Source organism: Trachurus japonicus, chromosome 7 (assembly GCF_045865225.1).
Source record: "Trachurus japonicus isolate A0001 chromosome 7, Traja_1.0".
In the NCBI taxonomy this organism is placed as follows: Eukaryota; Metazoa; Chordata; class Actinopteri; order Carangiformes; family Carangidae; genus Trachurus; species Trachurus japonicus.
Genome location: NC_140913.1, coordinates 7,442,234 through 7,464,113, shown reverse-complemented (window position 1 = coordinate 7,464,113; position 21,880 = coordinate 7,442,234). Strand labels below are relative to the sequence as shown.

The 21,880-nt window shown below is 43.2% G+C and overlaps 1 protein-coding gene across 1 annotated transcript in view; it reads left to right on the top strand.

Moving 5' to 3' along the window:
• Positions 1–11,897: 11,897 nt before the first annotated feature.
• Positions 11,898–21,880, top strand: part of LOC146984111 (uncharacterized) — a 22,948-nt gene continuing 12,965 nt past the window's right edge. Inside the window, exons 1-2 of the mRNA XM_085783120.1 lie at positions 11,898–11,906; positions 11,984–12,089. Of these exons, the coding sequence (XP_085639246.1) occupies positions 11,898–11,906; positions 11,984–12,089 (115 nt within the window). The remainder of the gene's footprint in view (positions 11,907–11,983; positions 12,090–21,880) is intronic.

Sequence of the window (21,880 nt, the reverse complement as noted above, 5' to 3'; positions counted from 1 at the left end):
TCCTCACCGCAGTTCTCAGCCTCTGCAGATGAAATGAGGAGGGGGGGCCTAATGCCATTTGATTCGTCAGGGCCAGCGGAGCCTTCGAGGAGTGAGATGCTGATGAAGAGGACTCACAAGTTATAATCTATTGATGACGGTTTTATTGATTGAATTTATGCTGTTTTGTAGCCTAACCTGAGTGAAGCATGAATAAAGTTTTTTTTAAACTTGACTTTTGCCTCTTAATTGTACATGCAGCACACAGGGATTATAATGTATTTATTTATTACGTAGGATTGTAGAATATTGTAGGCTACCTAGTTCAAAAGGCCCGACCTAAATGAATAAAGGTCGTATGAATTATTTATAGGCTAAATATATGGAGCGCCTGGCGCTCCCGCTCCTGCTTTTATTGATCGCCGAGACGTCGGCCGGTGGTCGAGCTCGATCAAAGGCCGACGTCTCGGCGATATCTTGCCAATTAGCAAACGCTCTCCATGCGACGTCTTGGCGACGGAACTTGATGCGTCGGGAATACGTCGGCACGACGTATGTGTGCTATCTGGGTATGCTTTCCATATTTTTTTCAGTCAGTGTTTATGGTTTATTGTCCTTTCAACAGTTTAACATTATACAGTTAAAATTAATAAAACACTGATTAACTACTGTTACAGTAAAACATCATTCTGCATACAGTATTTCTTGTCATGCTTCATTGTCTATACATTATGTTGAGCTGTACTGTCTTTCTAAGATAAAATTAGTGTTTGTCCATTTTTCAGATCATTGTACTATTGTTTTCCATACTTTAGCCAACTAGCCAGAGTTCTGATTGCATGCAGACTCATTATGTGCATGTAATCTTGTCCAAACTTAACTTATTCCACACTATTCCTCTACTTTGTTGTATATTGTATATCGTTTAGTAGTGGTGTTATTAAGAGCTTGTGTGTTTGTACATCAACGGTGCTAGTTGGCAAAATATCCGCGCGCAGATAGTGGGCCGGTCTGGACCAAAAAGTCCAGGCCCAAATTTTTGTCCCAGTCCACCCCTGCCACCAGGGCTGGACTGGCCATCCCGCCCCTCCCCTCCCTCTTGATCATTTGTCTGTGCCGGGGATCACCATAGCCCCCCAACCCCCCAGCAGCCACAGGTGTTGCTGCGCCGGGAGACGAGCGAGGAGGACCCGATGATGATGAGCGAGTGGAGGCAAGTAACATTAGCCTGGGGCTGGCTTGGCTACACTTTTGAGACATGTCCAAAACAAAGCAAAAAACGTTTTTACATTGAATGTGATAACTGCATACTGGTGAATGCAGCTGCCGCTAATGCTAACGTAGCTCCACCACAGGGATTGAAGCAGTTATTTTTCTAACATGTGACAACATATTAGCCCATTAGTTGAAGGGCTGTGAGTCATCCATCATATCTGAGACCTTCATCTTGACTTTGTGAGTTTATGCAACTTGTTTTGTCTCAGATTTTAAAAAAGAAAGAAAAAAAGGTTTGATTATGATTACTGGTATATCCTTGTTGAAGCATTAGAGATGATGATTTTAAATTCAAACATCTGCATATCTTTTAAGTTCAATTATCAGGAATGCAGGTAGGCCTTAAGGCGGGCTTACACTGCACGATTTTGCCACGATTTTCTCGTCCCAGACGAGTCGCAGCCTAATTTGCATAATCTTAGAGGGATCGCGGGGTCGTGAGCATAATCGGGACGTATGGTTAGTGAGGCTCTGCGTCACGTCCCGACGTCCTAAAGACGAGTCGCCGACCTCCCGATTATTTTCTGACATGCCAGAAAATTTCTCGTCGTGACGGACAATGTATGGGGTCCTACGTCACGATTCTGCACATACGACAAGTTTTTGCCCCAAATCTCCACACAAAAACACAAACACAGCTCAAATGACTACCAGAGGTCGAGGTCAAGCTCCCGCTGCGCGCACGCAGTGGTCCGAGGAGAAGGAGGAGAGGTTGGTGGAGCTGTGGAGGGAGCACGAATGTCTTTTTGACGTCTCCGCTGCTTCCTACCACGACAGAAACGTGAGGGACAATAGTTGGAGAGCCATCGCCTCAGCTCTGGGTCTACCTGGTAGGATATGATTAGCTAGTGTTTTTCACTGTGATAATAATATAAGCAGTGGTGGACAATAAATTTACTTGAGTACTGTACTTAAGTACATATCCAGAGGATTTGTACTTTATTATAGGCTATTTCTTTGGTAGCCTACTTATTACTCTTGAATATATTTCCAAGACAAATATTTTTACTTAGTTAATTTCTAGGAAGGCTTCCTAATTCCTAATTTCTAGGAAGGCTTCCTAGAAATTAACTAAGTAAAAATATTTGTTACTTTCAGGTCTGCTCTTTTTTTTTTCTAAAATCCTATTGGACACAAGCTGTGTTTGTCAAAGAAGGAAACCCTGACCCCTAAAAGCAGCACATCAGTGCAGCTGCTTTCAAAGAGTTCATTCTCACTAACAAGAGTTAAAAGCTCCTTAAATTCATTTAGAAAAAATTAGAGTCATTCATTGATGTGAACAATAAGACATTTACTCAGACTAAGCATGTACTTTTGGATACTTAAGTACCTTTAAAAGCAAGTACTTTTTTACTCTTACTGGAGTAACATGTCGACTGAGCTACTTTTACTTGTAACAGAGTACATTTTGACCAGTAGTATTTGTACTCTTACTCAAGTACTGGGGTTGAGTACTCTGTCCATCTCTGAATATAAGTTTGCAATAGAGTTGCCCAATAGGTCCGTTCATGTTTGTTGCTATTATTGTAATTGCAGTCAGTGAAATCGAGAGGAGGACAGCTTCTCTGCGCACCCAGTTTGGGAAGCTTCTGAGGCCAAAGCCAAGCGGGAGCGCTCAAAAGGCCCTGACACCGAGGCAAACCTGGATCCTTAGGCATCTAGAATTTTTAAGACCATATGTCATTCACCGGCAGAGTCAATCCAGTGTAAGTAAACAGCCACACATGCATATCCCTGTTCCCACTTTAATGTTGTGTCATCATCACTGGTTTGTGTATAACAGTACAAAAAGTTAGGCTACGGTATATCATAATCAGAATAAACTTTTATGTCCCAGAGGTGAAAACTGTCATTTCACATCTGTGCTATATGAGCTTGTATCGGTTGCTCTTATACTTGCCAGCTCTTTAGCAATAACTGTTAAAATAACTACAATAATAACTTCATATAACTCATACATAATGTTGTCATAATGACACAAAGTCTTTCCAAATTTGCCATAGATGTAAGATTAGTCTACAGTACTATTTAAATACAATACTTCTCATTATAAATCTCAGCCTGTAGAATAGACTGACTTTTACCCTTCTCTAGTTGGATCTTGAAGAGGATGAATCCTCAGTGGAGGACAGTCAGGCAGAGGAGAGGCAGGAGGACCCAGAGGCCCAACTGGAGGTTGTGGATAACCAACTGGAGGAGCAAGGTATTGCTCCAGACCATGCACCCCACCAGACACTGTACCTTTTGAGTTTAGCATCATGGGCTATAGTACTTTTAAAATATCTCTACACCTATACTTGCACTTCTATAGTGACAAAGTTCATTATTTTTTCCCTCCAGTGGATGTAGATGACAGTGATGAAACGCCAGCCCCAGCACATCAGCGCCGGAAGGAGAAAAGGAGGAGAGCTGCAGCTGCTGATGGAGTTGAGCTCCAGAAACTAGAAATACTTAAAAAAAATGTCTTCTTCTTGCAAACCCCCAGATGACGAGGAAACATTTGGTAAACAAGTTTCAAGCGAGTTGAGGCAGATTAAAGATAGGGCGATAAAGATGGGGGCAAAAAGGAGCATCATGTCCTTGTTATATGATGCCCAGGAGGCAGACCAGAGAGGCTTCATGCCACAGTATGCCGCAGGAGGCCCATCCACTTCAAGACAGAGAGATCAATCACCCATGTTTTCTGCTCCTCCATTACATGTGCCACACTCATCTTACCTCCTACCACCTCCTCCTCAAGGTTATGCCCCCGCATTGCCCCCTCATGCTTATGCCTCCACACTTAGACCAACACAAAGCCATCCTTTGCAGGGTTATAGCCCCTCAGCCTCCCACACACAAAGCCAGCCTCAGGGTTATAGCCCCTCAGCCTCCCACACACAAAGCCAGCCTCAGGGTTATAGCCCCTCAGCCTCCCACACACAAAGCCAGCCTCAGGGTTGTAGCCCCTCAGCCTCCCTCACACAAAGCCAGTCTCAAGGTTATGGCCCCTCAGCGTCAACCCACACTGATACCCAGGGCTTCATGGCATTGCTAGAAGAAGATGATGACTAAAATCAGCAATACAGCATGTAAAGCAACGCTTTACATTAACTACATGCACACAATGCATCCATAACACATCCATGACTTAACCGTAACTCATTCATAACCTATACACAGAACTCAGGACACAATCATAACATGCATTGGATACGACGTTATCCTGCACTACACAATGGATATGTTATGAATGTGTCATGAGTCCCATGTACAGGTTATGAATGAGTGATGGAGTAATGGAAACCACATAAGGCATTTATGTATGCATTATGTGTGTGTAGTTAATGTAAAGCGTTACCAAAATTTGTTTGTTATTGGGTTTATCCGAATTGGATACGAGTTAACTTCTATGTAGTACAGTATGCTAAATTTAGTAGGCTATACTACATTACAACTTGCAGACTGTATTTCACCTACAGTAAGTTAGTCCTTTGAGAGTTCTCAGGCCTTGTTTGTTTTGGTAAATTTAGGTACATTTCTTTTTAAATGCAGAAGTGTCAGGTGATATTCCGTTTTTTATAGCATACAGGAGGAGTTACCCGTTTTTTAAAATATATTTAGCATTTATTTTCATCTTTTTTTTGCAATTGCTGTTTGCAGTTTACAGAAAGTCTATACAAGAAAGGAAGTAACAAATAACCCTGTTTGCTTTATATATATATCTTTATTTTTTTGAACTTTGTGTTTCAAAATGTCAATATTTGACTGAGAAAAATGAACATGTCAATATTTGACTGGGAAAATAAAGGTTCATTAACACAAAACAGTTGTCCAATCTACTTTTGTAATTTAATTGGGAATCTCAAACATAATGCAAAGCAAAACCCATAGACTACTCTATGCTCCTGTTATCCGACCATTTGTTCTTGCCAGGGCACACTGCCAGCTGTGGACAGAAAGTACTCCTTGAGTTGGTCCCGCTGCTGTTTCGCTAAGACCGTTGGGTTCCTGGCTCGTCCCATCTCTGTGCCCACTGACCGCATCTCTCCCTCCTGCCTCCATGTTCCCAGAACAAGCTGATGGCCCTGATCCTCCCAGTCCACGTAGCCAGGTTGCACATATGGGACAGACCTTCTTGACCGCAAGAAGTTGTGGAGGCAGAGGGCGCCATGGTGATTTTCACAACTTTGTCCGGCTCCAGGCAGATGGTGCTGCGGAAGACTCTCCAGCGATTTGCCAAAATTCCAAAGGCATTTTCCACAATACGGCGTGCCCGAGAGAGCCTGTAGTTGTAAATGCGCTGCTCTTTGGAGAGGTGACGGTGAGGGAATGGCTTCATTAGGTCTTTCCGCAAGGGGTAAGCTTCATCCCCTACAAACATGAAGGGCATCTCCACATCAGTGTTTGGCAGTGGTTCAGGAGGAGGTATGTGCAGGAGGTTGCGGTCCATGGCGCTTCGGAGGTCAGATGCTGCAAACAACCCGGCATCCCCTACCCTACCCTGGACACCCACATTCACATAAGTGAATTGGTAAGTGGCATCAACCACTGCCATCAGCAGGACAGAGAACCTTCCCTTGTAGTCTCGGAATGTGCTGCCAGAATTTGCAGGTGGCTGAATGAAGATGTGCTTGCCATCCATTGCGCCGAGACAATTTGGAAATTGCCACTTCATCCAGAAGCCGTTGGCGATTGCTCTCCAGGCCTCTTCTGATGTTGGTGTCTGAAAAACAATTTTTATACCGATATTAATAAATATATTCAGAATCAGAATCAGTATCAGAATCACAAGGAACTTGTCTTGGTGTCAGGTGCAAACATAAAAGTACCAAAAATAGAATAGAATAAGAATTTGGAGACACGTTGCAGTTTGGCCTTGTATCTGGCCATAGCTGCAGCACACCAGACTGACATGGAGGATGTGAGGATGGATTCAATGGTGGCAGTGTAGAAGTTCACCAGCATCTTCACAGGGAGGTGAAACTTCTTTAGCTCCCGCTAGAAGTACAGCCTCTGCTGAGGCTTCTTGGTGAGGGAGCTTATGTTCTGCTCCCATCTGAGCTCCTGGGAGATGGTGGTGCCCAGGAAGCAGAAGGACTCAACCAGGGTCGCTGTAGAGTCACAGAGGATGACAGGGGGAGGGCAGGTGGGTCCTTTCTGAAGTTCACTATCATCTCCACTGTCTTCAGAGCATTCAACTCCAGCTTGTTCATGCTGCACCATGACACTAGACGGTGGAAGAAGCAGTAGTCTCTGCCTGGGTCACTGCTGTAGGCAGTCAGGAGCTGTATGTTTCCTATTCTAATACATGTTAACAGGTAAATATTGGGTAAGTATTTCCTTTACAGGCAACATGTTTCGCCACTGCTCGGGCTTCATCAGGGTGGAATGAATCAAAAACAAAGCAAACAGTCAATTCAAATATTCAGTTCAAATAGTCCGTCTACTAGGGAACAACGTCATAATTATTCTTTGGATAATAGTGTATTTGTAAACCCCTAGTACATGTAGATCACATTTGTTCTATAGGGTGTTGTGCTGTTGATTCACAAATGTAGTACCTTCACCTGTCCAGTAGATGGAGGCTGTTAGCTGTTTTGTTATCTAGCCTTTTAATTGGTTGTGACACATGGGTAAATGGGTAGTCTAACTATGACGTTGTTCCCTAGACATTGTTTGAACTGAATATTTGAATTGACTGTTTGCTTTCTTTTTCATGTTTAACAATTAAATAATATTCCATGATCACAAATAATCCAAATAGTTATATGGGTCATTGGCTCTTATAGAAAAGGACAGCTACAGCATTTCTAAAAATGAGTAAAGCAATAAATCAGACAACCTGAAGATATTGTTATGCAAAACAGTTATGCATTTAAAATCACATTCTACAAGAATTTTACCTTCAAGAAGTCGTCTTTTAATACCCTATGCAGGGCATCACACGTCTCCATCACTATTTTGCTGATGGTTGTGGCTCCAATCCTGTACTGCATTCTCAAGGAGTTGTAGGTCTCCCCTGAAAAGAAAATTTAGAAAAAGCCATGAAAACAACCGACGATAATGCACCTCAGTAGCCTATAAAAGACAATGTGGATCTACTGTACCTGTAGCCAGAAAACGGAGCGTGACTGACAGCCTGACATTTGCAGAAATAGATTTTCTGAACTGCGTGTCTTGCTTGGAGATGAGTGGGGCTACCTTCTCCAGAAGAAAATGGAACTCCTCCGGACTCATCCTCAGCAGCTCCTTGAAGCCCTTCATGTCCTCATCCTGTAAGAAATGCTTTATAAAGTGTTTTGCATAATGGTGTGTCAAACAGCTCCTAGTAACTTTATTCAACAACTTACACTTGCACACGCTCACACACACAAATCAACATTGCCAATCTGTTGTATATACTTTTGTACATTACATTTTATTTTATTTGCTATTGCTACTTTGCTATTTTATTGTTATGTATAGTTTGTTCTTTAGATCTTGCTATTTTATTATGTTTCTTCTTTATATTCTACTATACTTCTACTATGTTGTTGTAGCTTGAATCAATAAAGTATATCTAGGCTATTAATAAATGACTCTGTGATGTGAAAGACGTGACTCATAACGATGAACACGCACGCACGCGCGCACACACACACACACACACACACACACACACGAATAACGAAATAACTAGCTAGATAATTTATGACTTTACCTCCAATTCCTGCTGCAGGATTGAAAGTCCATATATGCCACGCTTCTGCAACCAACTTCTGGCCCACAATCTCCGTCTGCGCGTTGTGGCTTTTTCCTTTTCAGCGCACAGAAAAGCACCAACAAAAAGCGCGACTTGCCGTTCGTCAGCCATTCTCCGGAACCAACAACAGGAACCAATGTCAATTTGATGTTTACAATCGAGCAATTATAGAGCAGCACAAATCTCAGCGGCATCGCAGGGTAATCGTGGTGGAGAGCAATCGTAGAACGACGTGCAATTAGTGGGAGTCTGAGACTGATCTGAGACGTAGCACTGAAGAGGGAAGCTCGTGCAGTTTGAGATGTGAACAGACGAATAGTCGTGCAGTGTAAGCCCGGCTTTAGGCCTCTTTTGAGACTTTTAAGCAGTGGCGTAGCTGACTGGTTCATGCAGATGGGGCGAGACCGTGTAGTGGGCCTATTAGGAATGCGCGATACAAATGTAGTCTAATACACAGGGCTCCAGACCAACGCCGTCCCGTGGACATAAAAATGTATATTTGGGATGATAATTAATAGCCCCTGGGACGCAGTCGGGAGGAGTCCCCCCTCCCCCCCACAGTAAATGCGCACATGACAGACTGTAGCTTAACTACAGTGCTCAACTTCTTGCCGACTCATACAGACCAGAGCGATAGATATAACATGTTATATCTATCGCTCTGATACAGACTATCCGACTCATACATAGACTATCAGCTGCCTACAGGAGACTGACAATAGACCCGTGAAATCAACAATAAGTTACCACATTGCGGCGCAGCGCTTCACTCCCCATCAATCAGAACATTTTCACAGCTGCTCTGCAGTCTGTCTCCGGACACGGAGCAGAAACCAAGGTCCAAGGTGCAATGCTGTCCCCTCCTCTCAGTCTTCACAGTCAGCAAATCAACTCATCACGCAAGAAAGTCACAACAAACAGGTTTTGCACAGTGGTTTGCACAGATAAGTCTTAAAATGTGTGCAACACCTTCTCATCACAATCCACGCCATCTTTATCAGCTGTTATTAAAATCCAACTCATCAATAACAGGATCGCGATATTGAACCACCGCTCACATTACACAACAAACCGTTAACAATTAATCCACACTCAAACCAAAGCAACAATAGTGTTAACTGTACTCAACAAGCTATTATTACAAGGTTTACAACAGATATGACAGACAACCTGGGCTGTGCATGTGTAAAGAAGAGAGGGAGGGAGGGAGAGAGAGAAAAGTAGGTAAAACCTGTTAGCTGTTAGCTACCGTAGCTCAGCCGTTGGTCTCCCGTCAGGTAAAAGCTGCCGTTTATTCCTCAAATGAAGTTAAAAAAAAGTTGTTGAGCCTCTCCGGTACAGTTATCCATCACTGCTGTTGAATTAGCCGCTAAACTGCTGGACGCTAAAACCGAGGGGGGCGTCTGTTTGTTTACAATTCACGAAAGCAACGTGAATGCTCACATAGTAGAGTTACGCAATGAGGCAACGTAGCGTCAGCCACACACACACACCGTACAGTGGTTTCTGACCGGAGGTAAACTCAGTTGAGTCGCGTTTATTAGAGAAAATCACTAAATGCTGACACATTTAAACCTGTGGTAAAGTTATCTGAAATAAAAAAAATAATTAAACCTTAGATTAACTAAATAATTTAATTATTCCTGACAGTAGGTGAGGCACTGCCTCCCCTGACTGAACGTCCGTGAGACCCAGCTATTAATTGAATAATGCCTATTATTTGAGGAAATACGCTATTCGTGTCTCAGTCGTGAAGCTGAGCTCCTATGAGTCTCTCTGTGTGAGGACGTGCACAGAGCGAAATGTGTCTGTCAATTAAATGAGCATATCGCGCTGGTTCGAGCCGGGTTCGTAATGACTCGGTCAGGCCTGCCATCTGGCTTATTCTCCTTTTTTTTCTTTTTTTTGCCGGGCTCGCCCTGCTGAAAAAAATCTGAGAAACCATTAGGAATATTCTATGGGTTTCTAATGGTTCCTGATGGTTTCTAATGGTTTGTAATGGTTACTTATGTTTTCCTAATGGTTCGGTTTGTTTTTCTAATGGGATTCTATTATCTCCTACTGGTCCCTACTAGTGGTTCCTACGGAGTCTAATGGTTTCCTACAGGAGTCTAATGGTTCCTACAGGAGTCTAATGGTTTCCAACAGGAGTCTAGTGGTTCCTACAGGTGTTTCTATACCAGTCTAATGGTCACTATACAGTAGTCTAGTGGTCACTACAGGGTGTAGTGGTCTCTGTGATGGAGGAACACAGATGTCATGACTTATCCATCCAAGAGGAGGGAAAAGAACACAACCTAATGGAGGTGACAAACATACACACAATACAATAAAATTAAATTATTGATTTATTTTACTCTTAAATCTGAAGGTTTACTGCTATCTTTATTTATTCAAGTTAGATTTTAACTTATATAAAATATTTTTCTGAGCAAATATGAAGCAAAGTTGATACAATTATCCAGTCAATTTTGTAATTTTGATTCAATACTGACTATACGAAAATTAAAATCAACACACACATGGTCAAATACGAGTAAATTAAACTATCTGCGACCTGACAGGCAAAACGCAGATAAATGTGAATTTATAGTTAGGGGAGAGGGAGGGGGGTTGCTCTCTGCCTGTTGCTAGCCTGTTGCTGGGGAACTTCAGCCAGCTCGACTTTTGATTGGTGCATCGAACATGCAGCGTCACTGTGATTGGCTGTTGGATTAGGCAGTTGAAAACCCAACGATCTCCGTGGATTTTCGCACTTCGACAACGGCTGGAGGAGAAGGAACCAGAGCAACGGCTCTCTGTCCTTTTGACGGAAGAACTATGAAAAAGGATGCGTGATACAGGCGTGGTGACCGGAGAGGAAGCCCAGAGATTCAGAGGTACCGGTACTAAACTTAAATTTAAACGGAGTGTCATGTCCGTTGACAAAACGTTAGCGTTAGCATTAGCATTAACATTAGCATGCCTGGCAACACAAAACGGGCCTGTAGCTCGCTCGCTAACGTTGCTAATATTAACGTTACCCAATATAACTTTGTTAGAAAGTGAGGCAGTGTATGTAGCTCGCCTTTTTTTAAGTTTTTCCTGCTCTCAGTTTGTCAATTCGTGCTAAAAGTCTAGCCATGGTCAGCTAACGTTAATGTAAAATGGGCTAACGTTAAGGGCTCTATTTTAAAAAAAAAGTCCGTTATCTAACGGTTATAGCAGCAGCGCGCGAGACAGCTTTGTGGAGTGTGTGTGTGTGTGAGAGAGAGAGTGAAGTTAGATGCACCTTTTTTATGACCAATTACCAACGCTCCTTAACCGATGAGGTAAAAACATCGACTTTTTAATTTATTTTTATTTTTTTGCTGTTATAAAACACACCTGCGCTGCAACGGCTGATCAGCGCCAGATGAGTGTGCTCTGTATCAGCTGGAGGTTAGCCTAACAGTTAGATCGTCCAATGTTGAACTGTGTTATTATTTTTGACATGGGCTGTAGGTTCTCAAACTGTTGATCTATATGATGGAGGAAACACTGAATGTTACTGAATCTTATTTATCACAGCTAAGACATGCTTTGGGTTAGGGACAAGCTAGAAATATCTCCCTAGTTAAGTTAAATTATCTGAGTTTATCTTGACTGCTTTCCTTGTCAAGTGTGCAGCCATTTCATTTCCCTCTGTTTACTTTTTTCAGATAATGATGTGGATGGTGTAACAGTTGAGTGAGGCCTCGCAGACACCATGGTGCCCATTTCAAGGATCATTGAAAATAGCAGATCAAATTCAGTTAATTCATCAACAATCTCAAGGAGCCAGTCACATCAAGGTGAGCGTGTGTATGATGCTTTCAGAGCTTTCCTGAGTTATGTTGATATGTTTTTAAGGAAGCTTTAAATTCAAAAGTTAGAACCTGCAAGAACCAGCCAGAGAAACATGTCCAAAGTCAGTGGTGCACATCAGACAAGTCAGATGTGTATTTCTAAACACACCCCCCCTCTCTCTCTCAAAACTCTCATAAGGCATCAAGCGTTCGTGGCGAGGACCCATCCTCCATTGAGGCTCACGTGAAGGTCCAGCATAGCCAGTACTGGAAGATGCACCCAGACACTAAGGACACCAACTATGGTAAGTGAAAACGTATCTTAAAGTGATAAATGGGATGCAGACTACAGGGGTGCAAACTTGTCACCTTTCGGCGAAATTCGCGGCGAGGCGAGGCAATGCCCCTGTCTCTTTAAGGCGCGTGCACCTTATCTGGATGAAAACAAGTGGTGGCAGCGCTGCTCTTCTGTCCAGCAATACACACCTGAAGCTTCACGTTTCATACAAACTAACGCGACTTATATGTTGCACATGCTACATCAAAACATGCCTGTGCTAAGAATGAATCTGCCCTGTAGCATGGCTGCTATGGGTAAACAAGAAGAAGAATCGCGACCAATTAGCGATTAGCGTGTTAAGCATTTATTAGCACTGCAGCGTGACCTGTGCAGCAGGAGCAGCAGCAGCAGGAGGAGGAGGTGGTTGACTGACTGTGGCAGGACACCTCTGCCTCTGTTTCACTTCATGTTGCTGGTAAATAATGTGGTTGTAAAAGTAGTAGGCTAAAGTTATATTATTTTGTGTGCACTAAGGGCAGAGCTTTAAGAGACCTTTTAGCTTTTATATTTTATAAGATATCATTTTTGTAAGAACCACAATTAATAAATTTAGGTTATATATTTCAGTGAATATCTAATTGTTCTTAGCATTTGTTAGATAACTTTCTTTGCCCAATAAATTAAAACATGTTGGAACTATCAATGTCTCCTCTCGTGCAGCCAGAATCTTACTTTTAACCTCAGACTGTCACAATGATGTATCAGATGTCAGACTGCCTCATTCTTTCAGTTTTAACCTGAATATACAAGACATGATTGATTTTCCCAACGATCAAAGTATACCAAACCGAACCGAAAACCATGACCACAAAACCGTGAACCGAACCGTTTACTTGAACATCTTTTAAATACATATTGCCGCTTAATATGTTTTATGTAGCCTATGGCATTTTTAAGCTTCGTGTGTGTTACTGGACAGAAAGAGCAGCGCTGCCTTGGAGCATAGCCTACGTACAGAAAACACATTACATCAATAAATAAATGTTTCCCCCTTGACATGTTTCAAAACCAAACACAGAGAGACAGATTGTGCAGGTTTAACAGGAGCAAAAGCTGTGCTAACCTGAGTAAATCTGGACCCTAGTCTCATGCTAAAATTGACTGTAAATTCACCTTTAAAGTTGTTTTGTTTTGTTTTTTTATTCCCGGGGGAGCATACCCCCGGACCTCCCTAGGGGGTCGATATCATGTCACCTTTTTTACCCCTGATGAGTTTGCACCCCTGAGACTAGAATGTTTTTTTGTCATGGCACATAAAAATACAACATAACTCAGTTTTGCAGCTTGAATTATATTCAACAAGATTTGGACCTGCAGTCCCTCGCTTTGTACTGGAGCAAAATCTCCCTCTTTAAAGGGATAGTTCACCCAAAATTCAAATTTCACTCATTATCTACTCACCCTCATGTCAACTAAGAGCTGTGAGAATTTTCAGAGTCCTCCGTTCCTTCTCTGAGTTACGGGGGGGTCCGCGCAGCAGTATTTGTCCATATAATGGTTGTCAATGGACACCAACTTTCTGTGTCCAAAAAGACACACCAAAAAACATCCAAATACCTCCATACTGCTCGTCTGTAATGTCCCTCTTGTATTGATGCCCCAACATGAGAAATTTTTCCGCCGGTCAGTGCAAATCACGCGAGATTGGCACTGACACAGGAAGAGCAGTGAACCGAGACACAGGGAGCTTCCGTTACGAACAAGCTTAAAATATAGACTTATTTAATTTTTTTCGGAACAGTTTCTCATGTCAGGGCTTCAATGCCAGAGGGACATTACAGACGAGCACTATGGAGGTATCTGGATGTTTTTTGGTGTGTCTTTTTGGACGAAGAAAGTTGGTGTCCATTGACAACCATTATATGGACAAATACTGCTGCACGGACCCCCCGTAACTCAGAGAAGGAACGGAGGACTCTGAAAATTCTTACAGCTCTTAGTTGACTTGAGGGTGAGTAGATAATGAGTGAAATTTGAATTTTGGGTGAACTATCCCTTTAAGTCTTGAAATGTTCTTGAAATTCCTTTTTCTTGAAAGTCAGACTTTGACTAAAATATGAATATTTTTGTCTTTTTCTTTTCCTCTCCAGGGAAAACCAAAAGACTCTCAGCACTTGGAGTAAACTGCTCCCTGCAGACCCTTGACTTCATCTCCCTCCAGGGACGCTGGAAGGTTTTTTTAGTGGGGTCCTGCTGTCTACACCCCACTTCCCGTGTCCCTGTCTCTCTCCCATGTTTGTCTGTTTATGTTCAATATGTTTTAAGGTTTTTACTTGCTTCATGATGGTTTGATGGTTCATGTTCTGAAAAGATGTAATTAAAATCACAAACTGCAACGAGTTGTCACGCCCCATATGTCCTGTTCCCAATTCGGAGGGGAAAATATCCGAATACATACACAATTACACATATGTATAGACATGTCTCTGGTGCCCAGTGTTAGGACTCTGCTATAATTTCTGTTGCAGGAGTAGGTTTCTCAACATTTTTCTAATAGTTTTAGATCCTAATGGGACCAGTTTTCTAATGGTTTTAGCTCCTAATGGAACCAGTAGCTTTCTAATGGTATTACATTCTAATGGGACCAGTAGGTTTCTAATGGTTTTATATCCTAATGGTTCCTAATGGTTTTATATCCTAATGGTTCCTAATGGTTTATTTCCTAATGGTTTTATATCCTAATGGTTCCTAATGGTTTTATATCCTAATGGTTCCTAATGGTTTTCCTAATGGTTCCTAATGGAGGTTCCAATTCCCATTAGACCATTAGGAACCTAATGGTTCCTAATGGTTTTTTCTAATGGTATTCTACCGGATTTTTCAGCAGGGCGGCCCAATAATCAGTGTATCGGTCCGTGTCGGGTCCGCACTTCAACGACCGCGGGTAGGCCCGTTACAACTCTACGGTCTTCTGACTGGTCTCCCCCAAAAAAGCATCAAACAGCTGCAGCTCATTCAGAACGCTGCAGCTCGAGTTTTAACCAGAACAAAGAGATCAGATCACATCACCCCGGTTCTTAAAGCAGAAGTAAGTGGTCCGGTCGTTTTCGCTAATGCTGCGTTCCAGGCAGGCTTTTGAAATCGTAAATTACAGCTTCAAGTCACAACTTACGACTTTGTAGCGTTTCAGGCAGGCGCGGCGTTATGGGTGGGCCTAACGGGCCTGGGCCCACCCACTTGTACAACTGGCCCATCCAAAATGACAGGGTGAACATAACTTTAGTTAATCTAAGGTTTAATTATTTATTTATTATTTTTATTTCAGATAACTGAACCACAGGTTTAAATGTGTCAGCATTTGGTGATTTTCATTTAAGCAATATCACACGAGAGGGAGCTGCTGTTGTACTGTTGTCAGCACGGGTGTGACACCGCAGGGAGGCAGAGGGCAGGCTACGCTGCGTCCCTTTGTGTAACTCTACTGAGTGTGAGCGGCACGTACATTCACGTTGCTTTCGTGAATTGTAAACAAACAGACGCCCCCTCGGTTTTAGCGTCCAGCAGTTTAGCAGCTAATTCAACAGCAGTGATGGATAACTGTACCGGAGAGCCTCAACATGAGCTTCATTTGAGGAATAAACGGCAGCTTTTACCTGACGGGAGACCGACGCCTGAGCTGGTTACACCCCGCCTTTCCGAAGCCCCGCCTTTCCGACAATAGACTTCCATTCATCGTAATAGCGGGGTTTTCTATTTTTTCGAAAGACCCCGCTACTCCGAAAAGGCCAGTGGGGGAAACCCCCCCACTCCGAACGGACAGACGGACCTAATCAGAAAGGAACCAGAGGCTGTGCAGTGCGCAGTGCGCAGTGATCCTTTTTTCCTTTTTGGGGTCAAACGGATCATGTGCATAATTAACTGCAAAACAAGCAAATACTTCATACTGTATTAATGACTTATAATGTTCATTATGCTTCTAGCCTGTCTAGCCTCTACCTGGTCTTTTTACTAAACTTAACCAACTCCTTTCTTCATTGCCTAAATCCAACCAAAGCATCTCCCTCAGTCAGCTGTCAGCACGAGCGGTGGCTGCAGCAGCCTCGCGCCCCTGTGAGCTCAAGCCGGCTTCAGCCGCGCTCGAGCGGAGGAGGGGGGGAGAAAAAGAAAAAAAGTGTATTTCTATTACTGTGTGGGAGATCTCCAACAACGGAGTCTGGGAGAAAGCAAGTGGGACAGATCTGCCCAGTCTCTGAGCAGCGCACGTTTCACAGACAAGCCACAAAGCAGAATGTAAACAACGTCACGCGGTTCAGCACCTTGGACAGCTGCGGGGGGGAGGAGGGGGTGTCGGAGTAGCGGTGTTTCGAAGTGGGGGTATTTCGGAACAGCGGGGTGTCGAAGTGGAGGTGTGTCGGAATGGAGAGCTGTCCCCGCCTGGGCTATGGTAGCAACAGCTAGCAGCTATAGGTTTTACCTACTTTTTCTCTCTCCCTCCCTCCCTCCCTCCCTTTCTTATACACGCACACACACGGCCCAGGTTGTCTGTCATATCTGCTGTAAACCTTGTAATAACAGCTTGTTGAGTAGGCTACAGTTAACGGTTTGAGTGTGGATTATTAATTGTTTGTTTAATGTGAGTGGTGATCATCGCGTCCTGATGAGTTAGGTTTTAATAACAGCTGAGCTGATAACGTAACTGTGTTGGTGTGGATTGTGATGAGAAGGTGTTGCACATATTTTAAGACTTATCTGTGCAAACCATTGTGCAAAACCTGTTTGTTGTGCCTTTTTGCGTGATAAGATGATTTGCCGAATTCTTCTTCCATTCCTGCAGCCTTTTGTACGGCAAAATGTCGAGATATTTTATTACTTTATGAAAATAAATGTCTGTGAGTTAAAAAAGAAGTGGGCTACGCATTTCTGATTTGATTTTGCTTTTCGTGTATTTGGTTTAGGCTAAAGTAACAGTGAGAGCGAGAGAGAGAGAGAGAGAGAGAGGTCCGCTGGGTGAGCTAGATTAACTTTTAACGGGAGAGAGAGCGGCGCACCGCGCTGTCAAAGCTCGTCTCAGCCATAGGTCTCAGCAGATGTGTGCTTTCAAGGCAATTTAGACACGAACGAGTCATTCAGGAATAATTTTCAACTCTATGTATGTTAGTGTTATTTTTTTCCTAAGTAGTGGCCCATCCAAAATTACTGTGGCCCGTCCAAAATTGAAATCCTGGCGCCGCGCCTGGTTTCAGGCAACCCACTCGTGTTTTTCCGACCTGTTTTACCGGTGAAAGTCACTATAACGGCCACTCGTAACTTCCGACCGGTGAACTCGTACCAGATCGAACTGGTACCACTTCACGGTCGGAAAAATACGAGTTTCCTTGAACGCACCATAACAGTCCTCGTCGCTACGTCACCACATTCACGGCGTTCCTTGGCTGCACACACAGCCCTGCATGCCGTTCTCTCTCCTCATTGGATAAAAACTGTAGGATACGATAAATGTTTTCTCTTCGGCTCAGAGCAGAGCAGAGTGACTGAGAGACCCGTGTTTCAGTCCAAACACTCTATGTAAGTGATTGCTGTCGGAAGATACTATTTAAGACTTGTGACGACCCCACCCTTTAGGTTGGGGGCTGGTCTTTGGCAGGCTGCTGGTTGGTCTGCTTTTGTGTTCAGGTTCGTCGGAGGTGGGACCGTCATCAAGAGGAATGCGCCACACCTGGGCCCGGTGGAGCGCATTTGACCCCGACGCTGGCATCACTGGCTCTCTCACTCCTCTCCACGCCGTCTCAGAGGACGCCACGGCGCGGCCGGCTCTCTTGTTTTCCTTTCTGTTCCGCACCCACACGCACACATGCATCCACACACGCCTACACTACTGATCACTGATACTGATCTTTTGCATTATTATTGCTTATGTTGAAATAAACGTATCACTTGCGTTGGAACCTCGTCTCCTCTCCCATCTTTTGTTACCGTCTTAGAGCCGGACTGTAACAGACTTATATTAACACAAATATATCACTTACTTCTGCTTTAAGACCTTACATTGGCTCCCAGTCAGCTACAGAATAGATTTTAAAGTTCTGCTACTGGTTTACAAATCACTGAATGGTTTAGGTCCAGAATACATGAATGACATGTTAGTAGAGTATAAACCCAGTAGAGCTCTGAGATCTACTGACTCAGGTCAGATAGTGGAGCTCAGAGTTCAGACCAGACATGGTGAAGCAGCATTTAGCTGTTATGCTGCACACAAGTGGAACAAACTACCAGCAGAACTGAAATCAGCCCCAACTGTAAGCACTTTTAAATCCAGGTTAAAAACATTTCTCTTTTCACGTGCTTATAGCTGAGAACTTAAAACTTTATCTATTTTCTTTTATTTTACTTTTATTTGCTCTTGCTTTTAACTCTGTTTTTTTTTTGTTTTTTTATGTTTTGTCTTTATGTAAAGCACATTGAGTTGCCTTGGTATGAAATGCGCTATATAAATAAAGATGCCTTGCCTTGCCTAGCTTGATGAGCAGGGCGAGTGCTTTGCGGTGCTGCAGAGTCCTGCACGGGTCCAATTTTGGAAACCCGCGCCCGCCCGACCCGTTGGTTTTTAAGCCCGTGTCCCGACCCGTCACCCGTGATTATTTCTGAATACAACCCGGATCCGACCCGCCCGTCAATATTAAGACCCGCTGCCCGTTAGATCGCCGTCATCACCGGCGATAACGGAGGTACAGCCGTACTCTTTAGAAGAAAGAAAAAAGAAAAGAGAGAGGGGGGGGGCGTACTCTTTCGCGGCTATTTCCGGAACGGAGAATGATAGCGACGTAATTCTTTTTTTAATGAAAGCAGGACACTTCAGCCCCATCAGTGTGTTTGTATCTTACCCAGAAGCTGAGCAGTCAAGCCATGACAGGCTAAACTCCAGGGAAAGCTGTGAGCGGTCACACGAGCGGCCAAAGATCGTTTATTTACATCAAGATGCTGCTCTGTTGTTGCCGTGAGTGATAAAAAAAAAAATGATTTGCTACGCTGGTTCATGCAGCTGTGCGTGAGTTTTTCTCTGTAGGCCTACACATACACCCGCGTACCCACCCGCGTTCATTTGAGTTCCGCCCGTGCCCGACCCGTGAATTTTCACAAGACAGCTTATCCACTCGTTGAACACCGTTTTTGCGGGGTACCCGTCGGATACCCGCGGGGATCCGACCCGATGCAGGACTCTGCGGTGCTGTATGAGCCTGCACCATAGACTGTAAAGGCCTGCACAGTGCACACAAACCAAGGGGGCAGTTGTGGGTCTGAGAAATGAAGCTCACTTCCGCGTTCAAAAAACTGCAATCCCCCCGGCTTCCTCTGGGGGCTGGCTCCAGAAGGGAGCAACCAAGGGGGCAGTTGTCGGTCTGAGAAGTGAAGCTCACTTCCGCGTTCAAAAAGCTGCAATCCCCTCGGCTGTCGCTGGGGGCTGGCTCCAGAAGGGAGCAACTCCAATTGAGCCCCATGTTAAAATAGCCGATTTTACAGCTTTAAAAAACATATTTACAGCCTGGTACATTTTATTTTTTTGGTCTCAACCGATAGTTTCTACCCCCGCACACACCCTGAGGGGGGTGAATTTTTTAAAAACTCTACCGTTTTACTATTATTAGGTTTAAAGTTCTGGCCAATTAGGGCGCAGAACCGTTGAGTGACAGGTCTGGGGACCGCTGCTACGAGGCCAGTGGGCGGGCTCTCGGCTGGCTAACGGCCGCACCGCTCCAAATATGGCAAGTAGAATCCAACATGGCGCAGCTCAAACCCCCGTAGTAGCGGCACAAAACAGACTCCCCCAAACCAATGGGTGACGTCACGGGTGCTACGTCCATTCTTTTTACAGTCTATGACACAAACACAAACAGCGCGCGGAGGAAAAGAGCGAAGAAGAGGGGGGCTGCAAGGGGTACTGCGACGGGTTCAATTGACAGTAGCAAAGCAAACAGATTTGCTGTGGTTCTAGCAATCGGTCCTCAAGAACCCCCTTGTCAGTGGGCCTATGGTGAACCTGGGCCTGGGGCGCCCGCCCCACCCGCCCCCTACCTGGCTACGCTACAGCTTTTAAGTCATCCTTCATGACAGATAAATTTGTTCACTAGGTGTCACCACGTCACAAAAAGGCTACTTGGCTACATATACAGTACTTGTCAGTACACAAATACTGAGTACAAGTTCTGTTTGCTGTTTCTTGCAGGTCACAAATTTGGTGAGAGTGGAGCTGGCTGGCTGCGGACGAGGAAGTAGGGCAATACATACTTGTGCACATACACATATGAGAATGCATATCTATTTAGACCTGTAATTCTTAGACTTTTTTTCCCCAATTCTCTATGGTTTCATAATGACTGAGTCACCTTTTAATAAGTTCCATCTCTAATGCTGCTACTGTCTGTAATATGTTTCTATTTAGATTATTTGTCAGGATATTTTGTTATTATTGTCCCTGTTTGTCCTTATCTCCCTGTCTCTCTCTCTCGCCCCCCCCCCCCCCCACCTCCACCCAATTAGTAGAGGTAGCGCCCACCTCTAGTCATGACATAATTGGGTCATTCCAGAATTGGAGGACATTTACGGACTGAAACACCTCAAAATTTTACTATTTATTTGATCATTTTCTGCTATATATTTAAGAAATACAGGTAATTAATCATCAAATAATTATGTTTGACCAGCTCAGGACTCAAAGTGACACTTTTTATTAGATATTTTTATATATTGTGTGTGCTGCTTGGTGCAACCCTGTTACCAATACTCAGGAACCTGTAAAGGTATTATAAGTATTTATCTATAAATATTTGCCAAAATACATAATGAGTATAATCATACACACTACCAAAATGACAATAGGATAAACCCTCATGAGCTGATACAGTCATTTAAGATAATTTTAAAATAAATTACACAGTAACAGGGTTGAAATTAGAGTAACAGGGTTGAACAAAGTAACAGGGTTGAATAGATTAATTACTTTTGATTGTAGATTATGACATAAATCTCAACCCTGTTACTCTGGAGTAACAGGGTTGCAAGTAACAGGGTTGCAAATCAATGCTTATGTCAGCTGTTTAGCAGAAAAAAGATGCTAGCTATGGAATGTAATGTTACTGTAAGGTTGAGAACAAACTTAGTTATTTAAAGGAACAAAGAAAACTTTGAAAATATTTTTGCCTTATTCTGGTAATATGAGTAACAGGGTTGCATTGGTTAGAGTGACGCATTCAATCAGGGCAGACGAAATATGAAAAATATGAAAAATAGAAGAGAGGACTTACCTTGTGTCTACCCATGCTATTATCTAACAGTTTGATAATACAAATTATTTTGTGTCATGTGTCTCACACTTCTTTTTCTTCTTCTTCTCTGCTAAAAAGGTTTTGGTAACAGGGTTGCGTGGATGTTGTGGGACACAACTTTAGTGCAAAATTACTTTTATTTAAAATATGTTTATGATTAAACTAAGTGTTTTTACACTTACAAAAGACATAAATCAACAAAATCATACAAAAAAATTAAAATTTTAAACTTATTTTAACCGCTTTATTTGACATGCATGTTGGCCATCAAGAGGGTGGGACAAGAGAAAAAGGCCATTTTAGGGGGTGCTTAGAGTTATTTTGTATTTTAAATAATATTTTGGAACCAGTTTTTGTATAACTATATTTATATTTTGTCACAGAGTAATTATAATTTTCACCACAAATGCAAGTTTTGGAATTTCATGCATGATTTATTTGAAAATGAATGGGTGGCACATGAAATGTCCTCCAATTCTGGAATGACCCAATTTCT